At 43.5% G+C, this 20,216-nt stretch overlaps 1 protein-coding gene across 1 annotated transcript in view; it reads left to right on the top strand.

The window, feature by feature from the left end:
• pcdh19 (protocadherin 19) overlaps positions 1–19,615 on the top strand; it is a 129,952-nt gene extending 110,337 nt beyond the window's left edge. Inside the window, exon 5 of the mRNA XM_078547242.1 lies at positions 14,816–19,615. Coding sequence (XP_078403368.1) covers positions 14,816–15,411 — 596 coding nt within the window. The 3' untranslated portion in view covers positions 15,412–19,615. The remainder of the gene's footprint in view (positions 1–14,815) is intronic.
• The last annotated feature ends 601 nt before the right edge of the window (positions 19,616–20,216 follow it).

Raw genomic sequence — 20,216 nt, 5'->3', positions numbered from 1 at the left:
TGGTTAGTGTAAAAAGGCAGAAAGACTTGCATTAAATAGCACCTTTCACAACTTCAGAACATCCCAAAGCACTTGACAGCCAATGAAGTGCTTTTAAAGTGGTAGTCACCATTGTAAGGTAGGAGAGGCACCGGCCAGTTTGCACGTAGCAAGCTTCCACAAATAATGTGATAATGACCAGATAATCTACTATAGTGATGTTCATTCAGAGACAAATATTTGTTAGTATACTGAGGGGAACTCCTCTGTTCTTCTCCAAAGTAGACACCATGGGATCTATTGCTAAACTTGCCAGAGTTGAACAGAATCCTGGTTTAACACCTAATTTCAAAAGTAGCAACTCTGACAGTGCAGCTTTCCCTCAGTATTGCACTGGAGTTGTCTGCTCGATTCCCTTGAACCTGCAAACTTTTGACTGAGACAAGAGTGTCGCAACTGAACCACAACTGACACAGACAGAAAAGGATTGGGCTCTATAATAAACAGGCAAAAAGGCAGAATCCCAGATACCAGTTTAAGTGCAGAAGATTGCTATTGAAAATTATTTTAAGATTTAACATTTTTCCTGAATCTCCTAAGGCAAAGTAAAGAGACTATTAAATTATAACCTTTGTTGGCGAGAGTTCGCTCCATTTCAAGTGTAATCTTGATTCTCCACTGTCTGCTAGACAATTGGCATGTGTTTTCTGAGAAACACTACAGTGCTTGCTATGTCATTTTTAATAATAATTTCAAAACCTACATTTATGAAGGTACAAGCTAAACCCTTCATCAAAACAAAGTACTTAAGGTTCTCCACCTTCCGTCCCCCATTGCAAAGATGCAACCAAAAAGATGGTGACATAATAGGCGGAATTTTCTGCCTGTTGGGCGGGTGGTGCAGGAGTAATCAGGTCTGTGCTGCCATTTTACACAGACGGGTCAATTAACGCTCACCAAGCATGAATTGCGGCTCCTGAGGACAGGGGGAGTGGGCGGGCGGCGGCGGGACTGCAATGACCACTGGGTCCAATGGTGACCCGGCAGCCTGTTTTAAAAAGCTGCTGCAGCCTTTCAAAGACTGCGAACCATGGCCAGTGGAAGGGCTCCCCAGAGCGCTGCTGGTGAGCAGGCCAGGCAGGAGGGTAGGGCACTGTGCCCCTCGTTTTTCTGACGATTGCCTTGCTGCCCTCCATGAGAAGGTGGTGGCAGCACAGCGGGAGGTCCTCGTTCCCAGGGACTGGAGAAGGAGGCCCCGCCCCCCACATGACCAAACGTGCCTGGGAGGAGGTGGCGGAGGTGGTGAGCTCCCGCGACGTGGTGTGGCGCACCTGGATCCAGTGTCGCAAGTGCTTCAACATCCTGTTGCACTCAGGAGTGGTGAGTACCATGTTGGCATTGGTCACTTAACCCAGCAGGTAGGCTTTCCCTCCCCCACCCACCAAGTCTGAGTGTAATGACTGCATTGAATCATTGACAGCATGTGTCCTTTGTTGGGTGGGCCAGCAGAAATTGCCCATGCCGAGGTCACCCTGAGAGGGTGGTGAAGAGATGGGTTCTGCACCCGCAGTATGTGGTACACTGAGACCCACATGACTGTTTTTGGGGCAACCTGGAGGAGCTGCACCTAGGCGCAGTGCTGGAACTCCAGGACATGTCAAAGTCAGGGTGATGACATGCTGGGAGGGGAGCCTCAAGGTGGCGTGGCACCGACCGATCTGCTGCCCTCTGCGCTCCACTCGCTTGTGCCTCCTTGTTGTGGAAGGTTAGACCATGTGCCTAATGTGATGTAGGCAGCATTTGGCCAAGGGGGGGTGGGGGGGCGGGGGTGGGGGGGGACAGGCCTGTCATCTTTGTCTGAGTGATCAGCAGCAGCGGGGTGAGGAGGCACTGGAGCCCTAATATGTCCCACTCTGGTTAGGGTGGACCCTGCGCGAAGAGAATCCAGGTACAAGTAGCACTAATCAATGCTCTTTTTTTCAGGAGAGGAATGCACATAATGCCGCTGAGCGGGTGAGGACTGGCGGAGGGCTGGGCCAGTTGGCGATTCTCAGCCGCTTCATGCAGGAGGCCCTAGATTTGGGGAGGCGCCATATGCCCAGCTCCACCAGTGTCGATGAGGCTGGGGTGCCACAGGCAGCTATGTTTGCCCAGCAGTGAGGTCACCATTGTTCTCCCAACAGCCATGGCAGTGCTGAATGTTCAGTGATTGAAGTTTGCAATCTGGCTTGACCATTGCTTATGGAAGGATGAGCACATAATGATCCGGGGGACAGGGATGCACATTGACATTGTCTCCACATTAACTGATCCACTGTCCTTGTTCTTCCTTTCAGCACCTGCGGAGCAGGGCCGGGAGGAGGAGCAGCAGAGGCCCCCTCTCACACCTGAGGGCCCTGAGGTCTCGCCAGCATCACACCAACCCTGCCAGGCAGGCACCAGCGCAGATACTAGCAACTCGGTGCGGATTAGAACATCGGCTGGTGTCCCAGGGCACAGCGGTGAGGGCACTTCACGTTACTGGAGGAGCTGGCAGAGACAGAGAGTGCCCATGGCACCAGCATTCAGAGGACTGCAGGGGACCAGGCACATGCTCAGTCGGTGGTTAATGATGTGCCTCTGGAGTCGTCCGCGATGCTGGAAATCCAAGAAATGCAGCAGGGTGTGCGGGAGCATCTGGTGGAGATACATGAGGCTATGCTTGGCTTGGTGTCCGTGGTGGAGGAGTCTACGCGGAACTTCGCCGATGCAATGAGCCTCCTGGCCGAGCGCCATGTGTCCTCCATGGAGAGAGTGGTGACTCTTGTGGAGAGGCTCCTCCAGGAGTCCAATCAGCATTTCCTGGGGGTGCGCTCGGACCAGCAAGCCCTCATATCGGCATTGACCTCAGCTGGTCAGTGCCATTGTGGGAGATGGCTTGGGCACCAAGTTTACCAGCTCGGTGCCCATCCATCCACCGTGAGCAGCGAGGTCCGAAGCGACCTCAAGTTGACGCATGAGCTGCCTGTTATCTCTGCAGGCTCCTCTCAGGGCACTCCAGATGAGGGCAGCAGCTCCTCCGCCCCTCTGCCAGTGACCATTACATCCAATGAGACTGCGTTGACTGGGGAGATGCCAGCCGCGGAACAGGCAGCTCTCCCCCCCCCACCCCAGACGGGGCCAGCTCAGACTCCATGGGCCAGAGGACGGCTGCCAAGGTCATTGAGGCTGACAGGACAGCAGAGTCAGCAGGCTGTCTCAGATGCCACTCCTAGCAAAGGGGGAAGCACGTAGACGTAGCACCCAAAAACATAAACAGAAGGCACCTTCGGCACATCACGGGTTTATCACTGGTGCTTTTGTGTTCACCCACAATGAAGCTTTATGAGTCAGTGTGATGTTTAACACCTTGTCATTTTGTTTTCTTAAGTTCTTTTTGTTGTAATATTAAATTCAGACATGTCACCATGGCTGAGGGTGCCTCTTCTGCAGGTGGATGATTACCAAGAATGTTATGAGTGATTTGTGGGACATTCAGCTTTATTAACAAGGCCCTTAGTTAATGTTCCTATCCAGGCAGACTTGCACTCAGGTATCGAGTATGGAGCCTGCAGCCCAGGCTTGTCCTGGAGGTCCGTATGTGGTGTGCTGGCTGAAGGTTCACTCAATTAAAGCCTCCTGAGTGTCCCTGCCTCCCTGCTGTTTGCCCGGGTCAGCATCTACCCCCTCAGCATTCTCCTGTGCGCGCTCATCCTCGAACTGACTGCTGGACTCATCGTGTGCAGCTGCAGCCACTGTGTCTATATCATCTTCGTCCACAGTGTCTCCCCTTTGCAGCGCAAGATTGTGGAGAGCGCAGCATGCAACCACTATCAGCGACACACGATCTGGGGGGTACTGGAGTGCGCCCCCGAGCGGTCCAGGCATTGGAAGAGCATTTTGAGAAGACCAATTGCTCTCTCCACCACAGCCCTTGTGGAGGCGTGGCTCCTATTGTACCGATGCTCAGCTTCTGTTCTTGGATGGCAGAGAGGCGTCATGAGCCACCTCCTGAGGGGATAGCCCTTGTCACCCAGCAGCCATCCATCCAGCTGAGCTGGAGCACTGAAGAGCCCCGGCACCTGGGAGAGCCTGAGGATGTAGGCGTCGTGGGAGCTGTCTGGGTACCTTGCACAGACTTGCAGAATCTGCATCACACACTATCTGCACATTCATGGAGTGGAATCCCTCCCTGTTGATGAAGGCACCAGGCTCACCTGCTGGCGCCTTGATGGCCACACGTGTACAGTCTATTGCACCCTGGACGCGGGGGAAGCCAGCAATGGCCGCGAAGCCTCTGGCTCGCTGTGTGTGGCTTGCCTGGTCCCAACGGTAATGGATGACGGTCAATGGATGCCTGAACAGAGCGTCTGTGACCTGCTTGACACAAGTGTGGACAACTGATTGGAAGACACCGCAAAGATCACCCACTGAGCCCTGGAAGGAGCCGAGGAATCGAAGCTGAGGGCAGCTGTGATCTTTAGAGCCACTGGCATGGGGTGTCCACCTACACAGTTCGCGGAGATCTCAGGCCCAATTATCTGACAGATAACGTTGAGTGCCTCCCTTGAGAGACAGAGCCTGCTTCGGCACTGCACCTCAGACATATTGAGGTAGCTGCTTCACCGCCTGTATATCCTGGCAGCTGGATAGTGGCGTCTTCTGCGGCCCCTTCCACCTTGGACTACCTCTTGGCCCTGCACCCTTTGTGCCTGCGCCTGTCCTCCCAAAAGTGCCTCCCCTGGAGGCTGAATGTGCACTCCTGGCCTCCTCCCCCTTCTAGCCCTCCCTCCTCAGAGGAAGTGCCTCCAGTGGAGAGTTCAACTCCCATTCCCAGGCTTAGGAAAGGCTTCCTGAAAGCTGCAGGCCCAAAAAAGATTCTTCACTGCTGACCTGAAGGTTGTGAGTCCAGTCCAAGCAGCTGGTATGCGTTTTGAAGTATTGCAGATCACACAGGCAAGTATCAGTAACTTTTAAAAATCAATGTTTGACAGAGCACACTCACAACCCCACTGAGTCCTCTTAACCCGCCCGTGGATAAGGCTTATATAAATGTCTCCTACCCGCCTGCCCGTTGCACCTGAGCGCTGACCCGAAGTTTGCACAGGCGCCAGAAAATCATGGTCGATTGGCACCTTAAGGGCCGTAAGTGGCCTGTTAATTAATGGCAGGTGCGCATCGGAGATCACCGCGCACTCGTGCAATGAAATACCGCGATGGCGCGCAGTGACGTCGGGACGCTCGCACAACGTCACCGGGCGTCATTTTGCGCATTGGCATGCGGGTCCTGCCCCCGCACGCCAACGTGAAAATTCTGCCCAATGTGTATTTTACAGCAATGGCAAGGCTTTGATTTTGATTTAGTGTCATACTTAATTCATGAAACATTCCAGCACTTGATCCACTTGTTCAAGTTCCCAGTGCCAACTGTAAGTCCAACTTGCCTCCAGCAGTACATGTGATTGGTTTTCTGAGCTTCTGGCAGAACTGATCGGTAAATCATCTCAACCATGATGGGAAGCAGGGCATCATGGCCCATTTAAACTGCAGCAGCCAGTTTGGTTTCTGTGGCATGTTTTTTATTTTCGATTTTTTTAGGAGGGGAGAAGAGGCCAGAAATGCTGGGATAATAACGATGCATTAATGGCGCCCGTCATTATTCAAGTGCAAACCAAATGCAGCAATTTACAGCAAACATTTAATGCAATCTGAATGACGAGGTGAAATGTCCAATTAACATTGGAAGCCATGCAAGATGCACCTTTTTAGCAATTTTTGGCCCTCTCATTCTAGCATGTTGATGCTATCAGGGTAAACATTCTGATGTCATGGGTGCCCAACTTTTGACAGGGTGAAAAGAATGAAAAAGTGCTTAGCTGCTACAACATATAGTTTTTAACTCCATTGGAGTGTCACAATAAATGCACAGCTTGGTAAGAAATGACTATGCATTTTATCTGGATTATGATTGAATGAGGAATTCTATCAACTATAGAAAAAAAAGCAGCCAGTTTGCAAATCTTTATTACCACAGCCCATTTAATCACTCATTCAACTATCTGAAGAAAATAGCAGGGGGAAAAGTGTGTGTATTTTATACACCAACATGATTAGAATTCTGAATTCCTTCACACTTGAGTCAAGAATCTGCAAATTGCCATTGTTAGGTGAAATTTGACATTGGGTTACTTACGTTGCTGAGCAATACAAAATGAATGGCTATGGAAATGTTTTGCATTTAAATGTTGCACTTGGAGAGGAATTCAACACACTGAGAATCTTCCCCTGAAGGTTGTCGATGGTTAAAGGACTTGGTAGGATAGATAGAGAGGAACTATTTCCTCTGATGGGGGAGTTCAGAACAAAGGAGCATAACCGTAAAATTAAGAGCCAGGCCATTCAGTGATGAAGTCAGGAAGCAATTCTTCAGCAAACAGTAGTGGAAATCAGGAAATCTCCCCCAATTAGCTGTTGAAGCGAGGTCAATTGAAAATTTAAATTGACAGATTTTTCTTAGACCAGGGTATTAACAGATATGGAATCAAGGAGAGTAAATTGAGTTAAGATACAGATCAGCCATGATTTTCTTTAATTCCCTTCATGGGGTGTGGGTGTCGCTGGCAAGGACAGCATTTGTTGTCCATCCCTAATTGCCCATGAGAATTAAATAGCCAAACAGGCTTGAGGGCTGAATGGATTACACCTGTTCCTATGACTGGAAATGAAGGGATGAGGTTCAGCAGATGATTCACACGTAACTGAATTGGCAAATTCATTCAGACCATTGGGATATGGAATGTAAAGGGGAGTGTTCACTCTCGCACTGTAAGGAATTGCCCTTCCTAGACTGAGGTTTGTCGTAGCTCGAGCAAAGTAGAGAGTATTTTACCTCATGCTATGCCTGCTTGACGCAGGATACCAAAATTTGAAAAGTATTTCATTCTCTAGCATCACTAGTACTGAGAAACATGCAAATTTGTTAATAAAAGACATTTACAATATGATGCAGCACATATCTGGGGTTGCCTAAATTAATTTAGTGCATTTTACATTTTTAATATCTGTGGTTTAGGATGGAATTCTATACTCAGGTTAATCAGTGCTGGTGAGTGAAGTCCCACTTTTTGTGTACATATCAAGTATTTCCAGGTCAGATGTCAAATAATACAAGCCTTCCTGCTGTAGCTCAGCCATGCACCTTAACCCCATCTCAGAACTCCCTAGGGCAGCAGTATGGTTCATTTAGCTTCACCAGTTACCCAATGGCATTTCTTGAATGAAGCTATTAATTTATAATGGATTGCTGAATTGTAGGCAGTTCTGCGCTGTGCGGACTTGTACTCAATTAGAACCAGATTAAACCGATTACATTACATTACACCTTAAGAATCTTATTTTAGTTGTTAATGGGGAGAAACTCTCTTTTCAGTCTGAGCTGAATTGAAACCTAGCACTTTAGTGAAAAGACCATGTTGTAAATCTCGGCACCAGCCACTCCCAATTCAGCTAGCTCTTTACCTCTGGTGTTAGCAGCACATACAATTGATTACCCATTTTATTTGAGTTGTGAGGGCGACCTTTGTAAAGTACTCATCATTCATCACACATGAATTACATAGCTGGCCTCACTCCTGGAATAAAATATTCTACTCTTCCCATTGTGCCTCCTCAGTGAGTTTTAGTCATTTTGAGTTAAAAGTATATTGCGTAAATCTGGCAGATGCTTTCAATCCACCATCACCACAGAATTTTTAAAAAAGCCTGCCACCCAGTGCCACTCTTTTAAACTCTGCAAATCAAAACAATGCAGAACCATCAAGCTATGATTTCCCATTGGTTTTCTGTCCCACTGCAAAGCACAGCACGTGTATTTAACAGTAGTTTGATATTTCTTAACCAATGGACTCCTTTGGGGCCAAGGTGCCATGCCAGTGCTGGGAAAGATCGAATTTGCTATGGATCAATGGACTCGAATTGAATTTGACCTGCCACATAAATTAAGTATCTGCCTGCCTCAGTCACTGAGACAAGTGGAATAAATGGAGTACGATATCTATGGTATGCCTGTTATCTCTTTCTGAGGTTTGTGCATTGTTGCATTTTCAGAACTAAGAATATAGAAATTGCTAGACAAAAAAAAGACCTGGTTTGCCTTCTGCCGGCCTGATAAGTCACATTGACACAACAATAATGGAGCTGTTGACCAATCATAGCAATATATTAGTCCACAACAGACTCCAAAATTGAACCAATGAAGTTTACAGCACAGAAGAGGGAGGTGGTGACATAATGGTATTTGTCATTAGACTAGCAATCTAGTGATGCAGGACCTGGGTTCAAACCCCACTATAGCAGACTGTGGAATTTGAATTCAATATATTAAAAAAATCTGGAACTAAAGTCTAATGGTGACCATGAAACCATTGTTGATTGTTCTAAAAACCCATTTAAGAAGGGAAATCTGTCCTTACCTGGCCCACATGTGACTCCAGACTCACAGCAATGTGGTTGACTCTTAAATCCCCAGAACTCACACCCCATGGACTACAGTGGTTCAAGAAGGCAGCTCACCACCACCTTCTCAAGGGTAATTAGGGATGGGCAATAAATGCCCACATCCCAAAAATGAATTTTTTAAAAGGTGGCCATTTAGCCCACCTATGTCTTTTGTTTTAAGCAATTCATAGCTGGTTCCCTCTGCCCTGCGTTCTTCTCCAGAACATTGAATCTTTCTCTGCTTAAATAATATATCCAATTTTTCCTTGCAAGTTGCAATGGTCCCTGCCTCGACAACTCTGTGGCATAGAACCCCATACTCTACTACCTTGTGCAAAAAAATCTCCTAACCTCACTCCTCACTCTCTTGGTAATGACGCAAGGAAATCCCGAGTGGTGGAGAGCTTTGGAATAGTCCAAAGTCACCTGTTCCTCTCAAGCATGCTGCGTTTGCTACATGTCATTTCTCAAATTATTCATAAACTGTGTCCCAAAATGTTATTTCCTATGTTGCTACAAGCCTACTCATTTTACTGGCATCTACTGATACCATAGTGCATTCACTATTATAAAAGCAATACAGAATTGACATTGATGATAATGAGTCTGCAGTGCAGCACAGACAAAAGCTACCTGCCTGGGAAGAAATGTATCTATAATTCAGATCTCTGTTCGGAAAGGTTATTAGCATCCAGGATAAAATGCATGGAGGATCAATGGAAGATTTACTCCAAAATGTATCAAGAGATGACTTTTATGAGGTCATTCACGATACATTCTCAACCTTTACTTTGGATAATTCCCGTTATTATACAATCAGAAAAGTAAGTGTTTTAAAAGCTGTAAAGACTATCCAGCACTTCAAGGCTGGGTGAGTGCAAGAACAAATTTAGAAAATGTGCCTTCTATTTTCATATAATCCTCTTATGTCACTGATGTCCACCTCCAACAACACAGCTGAGCTGTAAACAGGTCCTGGCAGTGCCACTGTGTAAGCAGCTGGTAGAGCGTTATCTCAAGTTGATTACTAGATATTCTCCCTCTGTCTGAGAGAAAGCAGCTCACCTCTGTTCAACACTTCTTTGAAAAGCTGTCACAGAGATTATAAATTGGCACATCATCTGTGTCTTACACTTTCCAATACAGTGCCAGTTCACAAACGCAGTAGAACAGTCGGCAGAAAATAATATTTTTACTCTTTAGCTCAGTTGGCTAGATGGCTAGAGTGTGATGCAGAATGATGTCAATGGCTCAGGTTCAATCCCCGTACCGGTTGTGGTAGTTCATGGAAGCCTGCCTCCTTGCCTTCCCCCACACTTGATATGGAATGGTGTTCCTCAAGCCATATAACCAATTGTCTCTCCAACAGAGAGAGATGTCTATGGTCTCTCTTAGACTATGGCTAATTACCTAACTGTTGTCCTGTAAAAAAATACTATGGTTTGATTGATAGTGTCACAGCAGGTTTAGTAACTGAATTCCTGCTGCCCAAATGCAGTAGTCTGCTTTGGTATTGGGTCATTTGTAATGAGATGTTATTATTAAATCAATTATTCTGTTAATTGCGTTACAACTACTTCGGTGTTTCATGTGATCATTATTCAAAATGGTGCTTTAACTAGGGCTTTTCAGTATCTAAACACTTGAACTTCAAGTGTTATTCGTATAAAAAATAAAAGCAAATCAAAATTTGTACCTTTATGTTTTATGTTGATAAGTTTAACATCATAATCCACTTGAATGAATGGTTTCAGGTTTCCATTCTGTCTACTGTTAATCGTTTAAAAGTGAATTACTTTTTATAAATAATTTTGATTATTAGCATATTGACCAGCGTGCATATTTTCCAAAATAAAAACAGAAAATACTGGAAAAACTCAGCAGGTCTAACAGCATTTGTGGAGAGAGAAACAGAGTTAACATTTCTAGTCTGTATGACCCTTCTTCAGAGAATATTTTCCTGCCTGTATTCATGCGCATTTGCACCACTAGATTATTAGAGCAATTTTCTCTTTTAAACATTTAAATCAGCTGTTTGCCTAATGGCGAATTAACCAAAAATGATGCAGAAACTCCAATTTTAACTTAAGCTGGGAGTGTGTGGATGGATAATTATTCCAGAACTCAGCAGTGAGAGGCCTGGGAGATTTTAACTCCTGACCCTCATCTGCTTCGGTTCCATCAATGTCCCACCCAACCTGGTGGGAAATGGCAATGAGGTGGGAGTGAGATGTCAGGGTGAAACAAGAAAGTCCATTAACCTTTCTGGGCCTCCTCTGACCTGGCTTCTCTTCCTGCTAGGGCTTTAATCTAATCCATTGATTGTTGGATCATTTAGCTCTGTCTATAGTACGCTGCTTCTGCTGTTTAGCTTGCATTTGGTCCTGTGCTGTAGCATCACCAGCTTGGAATCTCACATTTAGGTATGCCTAGTTCTGCTCATGACATGCTTTCCTACGCTCGTCATTCAACCAGGGTTGGTTCCCTGGTTTAATAGCATGAGGGATGTGCCAGATCACGGGATTACAGTTTTTGGTTGAATACCATTCATCATTGCTGATGGCCCGCAGCACCTCATGATTCCCAATTTTGAGCTACTAGATCTCCCTGAATCTATCCCAATTAGCACGGTGGTAGTGCCACAAAATTTAATGGAGAGTGTCCACAGTGTGAATACAGGACTTCATCTCCACAGGAATGTGCGGTGACCATTCCTACCAACCCTGTTATGGACAGATGCACCTGTGCTAAATTGGTCAGGTAGAGGAAGAGGTCAGTAGGTTTTTCCCTCCTTATGGTACCTACCTCTGGTAGCTGTCTTTTTAGAAAGGGCACCTGGGCGTCCTCAGGCTGGCATGGACAAGCTGGGCTGAATGGCCTCCTTCTGTGCTGTAACTTTTCTATGGTTCTACATAGTTTCACACCTAAATAAAGTTGAGCACAATCACATCCCAAAATATCCTGATCATGCAGAATACGCTAGGGCTGCTGTACATCTTATGTAGGCTCTGCCTGTACTGGGATGAACTTGGGTCAACACATTTACATATTTTAATGGCACTCCAGGTACTTACCTCTTAAGGTTTTGGTAGTGTCACAAAGGTTGGAATGAAGGGCAGCAGCAGCATTAAAACCTTCTGCTTGCCCGTAAAGGATTGGCAATTCTTCTCATAATAGAACGGTAGTGGAGAAGCAAGTCCTTTGAGAGTGTTTGGTCATTTAGAGGCCAAAAGAGGAACCAAAGGACGAGGGATCTCTTTATCTAGAAGAAGCCATGTAGAAGAAATTCTTAACCCACTGCCCAACACACCAACACTGTCCTCCCTCCAATCCATCCCCTCTCTGACCTCCCCTAAAGTGCCTGTTAAAAATGGTCAAATAAAATTATACAGAAGCTCATAATTTGTATAAAAGTCAGGGTCATAATGAGCCGCGTACGCAGTTTAAGCACATATTCGCAGAGTTTTAATTAGACTTGCATTTTTTTCAGTTTTTATAAAAATCTTTTACTCTTTATAATCCTTTCCTAGCAGTAGAGTTGTGAAATATTGTGGCTTCAGGGAAGTGTATTTGTAATTTGTCAAATATTATATATTTCTGAGATCTTTCCAAGGGATTTTAAAGTATCAATTGGTAACCACGAGGGACTATTTTTGCATATTAATATTATATCCAGGAGCAATGGCTCCATGTATATTCCTGACAGCTGCTAAATAAGCAAAATGTTTGTATAATTTAGCCAGTTGTTCTTCAACTTACTGCCAGGTGAATCAGAAGAAACATTTGCCAAAACTTTTACCACCTTCCTACATCAAAGATGCTTTTCCAGTGCAAGCAGTTGTATTTTTTTTAAATTGGACGACCCCTGTGGCTATCTGGTATTTATTGTATTACTGTAATGTAGTAAAACATTGCTTTCAGCAAGCATGCCCTTTGGGACAAGACCATATTTTCCTTCTCAATTTTTAAAATAATAAATCTCAAATTTAAGACGGTTAAATATATCTTTTATAGAAAAGTGAAAACGCATTTAGAGAGCCAAGACTTGGGGCAAATGCAACATTCTTTTGTGAATTAAATGACAATGCAAAAACCTTAAGTTTTGCTTTTATTTTCAATAACATCAAATACAGCCTTGAAAGACACTGATTTTCCAAGCATGCACTCACATCTGGTATTGCATTGCTGACGTGGTCGTTATTTTAAATTTCAGTATTTTGTTGTATGAGACTTGTCATATAAGCAACGCCACATGCAACATTTATGTTGGCCTCTTGTGAGGCACATTTTAATTAATCGATACAATGTATTCTCAATTTCAGACTGTCTTCCCTTTATAATACATGGTGACAGTTTAACCATACATCATTATGTCATCCCACACTTTGGAATAGAAATATTTCTTTCCATGAGTTCATAATAACTCCTCTGATGTCTTAACAGTTGTGTTATGGCCACATGAAGTCACCAAAGTCGCTTTAGTGTTTTGTTATTTTCAGCACATTTAAAGGTTGTGTTTCGATGGTTGATAGCTGGCCTGCGCCTCTTTTTTTTACATTATGGGGGTAACTTTATGTTCTCACACTCCCAGCGGGGATCCTTGCCTGCAGAGAACGTGTGCTGGAAATTCAGGTGCATGATACATGTGGTTTAATTTAAATATGGTCATAAAATAGTGTACAACCTCACCCCAATCTGTGTATTACGTACTGCTGATACGAGTACACAAGGTCAGAAAATGACCTCAATAATGTGTACTGTACACAGAGAGCTGTACAATAAGTCATTTTTGAGTATTGTCTCCCTCAACCCTTAAATAAAACAGCTATTGCATCTCGGCGTACCATGCTGGGAGATGCAAAAAACACTGAATTATCTTAATGGCCTTCATTGTTATTGAATATCAATGACAGAAATGCCATGTCAATCAGTACTCCCATCTCAGTGAATCTCTGGGGCCCATTCCAAACAGAAAACAGTTTGTTTCGTGCAGTCAACCTATTCATCTGGCCACTGGGGAGAAAGACTTAATAAAACATCTCAGAAAGTATTAAAGCAGCCTCTCCCCTAAAACCTTTAACAGTTTGGACCTGCAGTAAAGGGATACATTTTTACTTAATGAAGTGCTTTCAGATAAAAGTTTTTAATCTTTTTGTATATCAAAACCCATTCCGAAAGTACATAGCAGCCTTACAACTGACAAATTTATATTGACACAAAAACGCTCAAAGGCATCAGATAGTAGGTTAATGCATAGATGGGTGCAAAGCTGTTTATACATTTCTGTAATTGTACCCAGAACATAGCGTTGAACCTTACAGGTGACAAACATCACTGGCCTTGATTTCATATATCTATGTATATTTATTGTATAGATAAAATAGGGAATTATGTTTATACTGCTACTAAACAAGGTAGGTGGTCATAACTTAATGATGAGCATAACCCTTCATAAAACACAGTCCCATTATTTATTATTAGGAGTTGTTACATCTGTAAGATTAAACATGAGGAGGAGTTAAATCCTAGCCTGAGAAAGATTTTAAATTCTCTTTACCTATATAATTAGTTGATTTGTGATCCAAAGCCGGGGTAGTTTGGGGATTGCATCAGCTTAAGGCTGCAGTAGATGCCAGACTTAGTTCATTAAGTGGCGTCAGTGGGAGATGGGCTTGATGTCATTCCCTTGGGCTAAATTGAGGATTTATCCAGTGGTGAGTGGCTTTATCTGAAATCAGTGATCTCCAGCCAGCCCTGCTGACCAGCTGGCCCTGTTCCTTTTGGCATTTTTACACTGAAACTGCGTGTCAGTATTACTTTAATATAAAGGGCAAACATGTGCACCTTAGCAGGAATTGTCGGGTCTGTTGTCTCCACCAATTACCCACTAAATGCACAGTTAGCTCCACACATCTGTCCTAATGCTAATCAACATCATGACACAAGTACTTGCACACAACTGGCTGCACATCGATTCCCAGAACCATTCAGCCTTCTTGCAGATCCCACCAAAAACAACAGATTGTCTAAAAAGGCTAATTCTTGATCTTAATCAAGGGCAAACAAAATAATCAGGGTCCTTGGTGAATATAATGATATCACTTACAACAAGATGCGCATCTGTTCATACATCTGCAATCATTGATACTGCAGAGCTGGGCAATATGTGGGTCACTATGTGTCTTTGGAAGCAGCAGTAAGTAGGAAAGAGTGGTATAGGGCATTAACCAGTCTTTGTTTGGCCAGGGCTTAGAACATGAAGATAAATGTGCCAATATTTCCAAAATAATAATGTTGTTTCATTATCTTGCTGCCTCCCCAGATCAGAATGAAGGTTTTACCTGCATGGAAGAATGCCGCATTTTAGGTCACTCCGACAGATGTTGGATGCCACGGGTCGCAGTGCCAACCCATGCCAAATCACCTGACCGTGGCAAAAATGTTATTGCACTGTCCATAGAGACCACCAGTGTGGACTCAGAACCCTATGAGAATGGCAGTTCAAAGAGAACTTTTGCAACTTTTGGCAAAGACCCCAGGGATCGCATTGCTGAGAACGATAAAACAGATTTGAAAGGAAAGAGGACATTTGATCTACCCATCTGCAGCCCAAAAGTGAATGGTTCGGTCTCCAGCAGCCAGGAAACAAGCAACGGTATTGACATTTCAAGCCCTGCCAGCACCCCTGTGCATTTGGGCAGCCCCTCGTCCAGCAGGCCTGCGGTCACATACTCTGTGATGCACTGCCCAATAACACGTGACCTCGACCGGCCTGTCAATCAGACCTCCTCACATCCATCAGAGCCAGGAGCCAGGGAAGCAGACTCAGAACATGACCGAGAGATCAACCACCTCCTGCATGATTGCAGAGAAAAGGACTCGCTGGGCATCAAACGAATACAGGACATTGTACTGTGATCACTGGGTACCACCCACAATGCAGATAAATATTAACACCGTGACAGTTTGTAAATCACTTTCCTTCAGTTTGATGTATGGCTCATTTAAATGCTTTTTCCTAAGTGTACTTCTTTTCATTATATTTTTTGATAACAAAATTCTTTTTTGTTTCATAAGCATTGCGGGCAGAGGAGGAACTGTCAGCAGTGAGCTCCCATGTAATTCCAAAATCAAATTAGTCCAAACTGGATCAGTTTGGGTCAATTTGTAGTCATCCAAATGCAGTCATTTCAGATGCATTTAAGGACAGGCTCTGCAGGCCAGTTTAAGTCATAGCAGCTTCAGGTTGTAACCATGGCAGGTGTGGTTTAAACCTTCGGGAGCTGCACTGGGAAGAATGATCAACCTCAAGCTAATGTTCAAAAGATCCAGAAAGCAAATCAGAATTCAGATTTTTACAACTACAATTCACGCCTATTGCTTATTCTCCTTTTGTAAGACAAGCCACTGCAAGCCAAGCCCCACAAAAATATCACCCCACGATAGCTTGAACTGTACTAATGGTGTTTTTATCATTTTCGTAAAGTGTTTTTTCTCCTATAGTCTTCCTGTATAAAATGGGTTGTGACAGTCATTGTGTACCTTGTAAAAGCACAGTAGAACTGGTTCAGTTACCCAAAAACACTGACCCTCCCCCACCCTGACATGTAACCCGAAGGTCTGAGACTTAATGTTCTGTAACAGAATGCTATCTCGCCTCAATAGAGGGATAATCCTCTAACTAGCAGTGTGAGGTATTGTATATGTGGAACTGACTGCACCAAATATGAATGGCAAAGTGTGTTCCATTCAGTCAGGTGCACAAGTCCAATAAGTATCTGCCAACTCTGCTAGCCATAGTTATGTTCATGATACAAGGAAAATGCTGAGAAATATCAGTGCTCTCACTTTATAAATAAGGTTTTTATATTGATATAGTAATACTGTAATTGTAAAATGTTGAGTATTAGCATGGGTACTCTCTTTCACAGAGGCAGAACTGTACCCAACTCCAGTGAAGCAGTCGGATATATACTGTTGATGTGGCACGTTGCTGAGCTTCTTTGTGTCTTGAAGTTTGTGGCATCATACCAACTGCAGGGCTGAACTTACTTTATAAACTTAAAGCAGGAAGAAATTGGTAACTATTGAATAGTTATTGAAGTGGAATTGATACTTTAAAATGACTCATGTATTATTTAAATGTCATAAAACTCTTTAAAATATTTATTAGCAATCTCAAGTCAACCAACAATGGCAATATCTTTTCAGTGCAAAAGTGATTCCCATCAATAAAGCTGGTGGGGTTTCCTACAACCAAAGCCCGCATCTCCAAAATGCTCTGACACAGAGTGTTCAAGAGGAGATGGGTGTTTATTCCAATCCTTTTTTCATTTTAGTTGTGAATTTCCTACTTTCTGAATTAATAGCTTGATTCCCACCCATTGAACAGGCACATTCCCACACGCAGCAAGTCGCCACTGATTTGCTTACCATCACTCATCCACTTTGAACACATTGCTTTAGCTTGCCAATGATTGTACTGCTGCAACAATAGCAAAAAAAAAACAAACCCAGAATAATTGGTATATTTTTAAACAATTGCCCAGCTCACAATATTGTAGGCCCACCATCTGATAGTGTTCAATTGTTCAGTGAGTTCTGTGGTGACAACTTAAGATGGCATTTACAGGACAAACTTTTTTGCCACATCGGCCTGCTGATATTTGGGATGTCGATTGTCAGCAGGTCATATAATTATAAAAATAGGCCTTATGATCACAACAGCTGCAAGTTGTGCCTTTGCATTGTATGACTTTGTAATATCCAGTGATGAGTAGATCACTAATGTAAATTCTGAGGTGTATAGTTGACAGGTTATGATTTTTTTGGATGGAAAAGGGATCACATAAGAGGGAATTTGTAAATATAAGACTATGGAACTAGCAGCTGCCGCCCCTCAATGTTTGCCTGTTGTTACAAACCTTGGTCATTGTTAAATCTTCAGAACCAGCCCAAGTTTGAGGGGTTTGATCCTTTGGCACTGTCCACTGTTGAAATCTCAACTGTCATAGTGTTAATATTTGTAAATTTGAGTGCATTTTTCAGGGTGGCCATTCGTTGCTAATGTGTCTAATTAAGGTGTTCTGCAAGATTGATCCCCATGTTTGTGATCAGTTCTAAACCTGGAATGAGCTCAAAATCCTGCAGCAAGAAAACAACAAAATAAACCACAGAGACTAGAGCAGCACAGGAGCATTGCACTGGCTGCCACCATGTTTGTAGTCCCAAACTTAGCAGAGACGGACAATCAAAAATCTACTTTCCAGTGTGTACAAGAAAGTTGATCAGTTCGGAGAGAGGTCACTTGGGTTCCCAGCAACCATCATCAGGAATCAAAAGATCAATCAAATGGAATTGTTCACACAGCGTTTTGGAGAGGGGTGAACTGCTGTGCCATTTCAGCCTTTTAAAGCAAGCGTACCATCCTGGCACTGACTGCAGTGGGAAATGTACTTCACCTCCAAAACACAAGGTTTAACGCCAATCAAAATGAAATGGTGGTGGCGGTGGCTCGTAACTCAGGCAGAGTGGAGCAAATCTATCTCACGCACAGGCACCTGCCAACAGGGATATCACAGAGCATCAGAGACTAGGTTGAAGGGGAGGAGTCAACTATGGGAGGTCTCCCTGCCCTGAAGGTTCTATGAATGATGTATCATGGTGACCAACTGCAAAAGGATGTTCATGGAAAACCGAGAAAGGAGCAGCTAAGTATTGGAGAAGTTCTACAGCCTGCCCACTGCTTGCAAAACTCCTCATTATTGCAATTCCTGCATTGTTTAAAGTAGTTTTTTTTAAGTGCAATATACACCCAGCCCAAGTCTGTTGGTCTCCTGCGTCTCTCCAATCTTTTGTCCAGTGTTCACACTATTTCCATCTGTACAGTAATTCATTCTGCAGCAGTGTACAACAGACACTAACTCATTCAAAATGTGCAACTCCTGCCTCTTCGCCTTTATTTTCTACAGCCGACGGCCTTTTGCACAGAGACGTGCAGTTTGTTTATGAGTTCATGAGTTGGGGTTACTTCTATCATTTTAAAAAAGGGCCAACATCCTACTTTTGCAATATTCATTATTTTATATTAAAGATCCTGGCAGGCACAATGTAAATGGGGAGGACTCAAGGGCAAGAATAAATGATGTGAGTACTGTTTTCCAGGTTAACCCTTTGAGGACTAAGGTAACTCTATGTTGCATTGGTGGTGGGGGGAGCAATTTTTAAAAAAAAACAAATATAGTATTAGATTATTCTGCTTTTCCAGAGAATATTGTTCATAAAGAAATGTTCTTGTGTTTGTGAAGTTATTGTAACTCACCTGTATGAACATAGCTATATTCCTCTAAATTAAATTCAGTGTTATAGATGTGGGAGCAAAAGTTTGTCAGTGCTTTACAAAAGTATAAAAGGAAGCCCAGTTCTCAGAGGGTTACACTTGTATCACTCCCCAACCTCACAACCTCCCCACCCCACCCTCAGTTTTCTTAGTGGCATTGCACAAATTAACATCTGTTCTGTGATGATTGCTTTATGACTGGGGAAAAAAGGCTTTTTCTGTAAAGAAGCTATTGTCAGTGATTTATACGTGTCAAAATTGCTCTCACATAAAAAACCTAATTACAGAATGGAACCACATTCAGCTATCATCAGAAGCAGACAGATGTGCTACTACAGTTGAAGCACAGAGAAAGATAACAATCTCTCATCTCAGTTCACAGAGTTGCCGTTCAGAAGCACCTGATAACACTACACACTGGTCATTTGCCAAAAAAAAAGCTCAATTGGAGCTTACAGCACGGACTGTTTTACCAGATTATCTGTCAAAGATTGTGTGAAATGATAAGATAATGCTGTATATGCATATATGTTATGTACATTTTCACAGTGATTGGTTCATTGTAAAATAAGAACCACATTTCTGTATATTTTATGATAATATAAAGCAGCTTTATTAAATTATTATAATGTTTCAAATGATGGACTGTCAGCATCGTTTCACCCGTTTCTATGTTGATCTGTGGGCTTTTAACCCTTTATGCCAGCGGCAAGTTGAAAAGCATTTAATCTTGACAATCTTTTGTGCACTTCTGACCCAAGAATAAAGTATTTAGGCTCTTCATTCCCAGTCTCAGAAGTAGTATTTAAATATCATGAATCAGATTTACAGAGATACTAGTTTTCTAGACAATTCATTATTAAGTCTGGAGTGGTGCTTCACTGAAGTAAGTACCACACACATTGTTTACCCAGAATGCTTTCTGAACCATGCAGTTCTCTGCTGCAAATCTAATTACCCAGATATGATCTAACCTTCCTCCTTTGCATACCAGACAATAGTTACTCACTTTGTGGTTCATGAGGTTCAGTTATTCTCCTGCCTGCATTTGCCTTTCTTTAGCACTGACCCCATTCTTGTTCTTGCTCCATCTTTCTGTCCTGACTCTTAATTTGTCTGCACTAGTTTCCATCCTGTTTTTTAATGAAGCTCCCTGATGTGAACAGTAAGAAAAATGAATGCAAGGTGATCCCTCAGCAGCAGCTCTGAACACAATCATCGAGAACTGCACAAAACACAATCTAAACAGGTACAGATGATCAGACTGACCTCAATGCTGTTCTGATCATAGAAGTATCCCAGTGGAATGAAACAGCTCAGGCTGGAGTAATAGTATCCTAAAATTGTGAGCTTTCCTTTGATTTTCAATGTCAGAGAGGACACT

The sequence above is a fragment of the Cetorhinus maximus genome, chromosome 8 (genome assembly GCF_964194155.1).
Source record: "Cetorhinus maximus chromosome 8, sCetMax3.hap1.1, whole genome shotgun sequence".
NCBI classification, from domain to species: domain Eukaryota; kingdom Metazoa; phylum Chordata; class Chondrichthyes; order Lamniformes; family Cetorhinidae; genus Cetorhinus; species Cetorhinus maximus.
The sequence above is the reverse complement of the archived record's forward strand: the minus strand, read 5'-3'. Positions and strand labels throughout refer to the sequence as shown.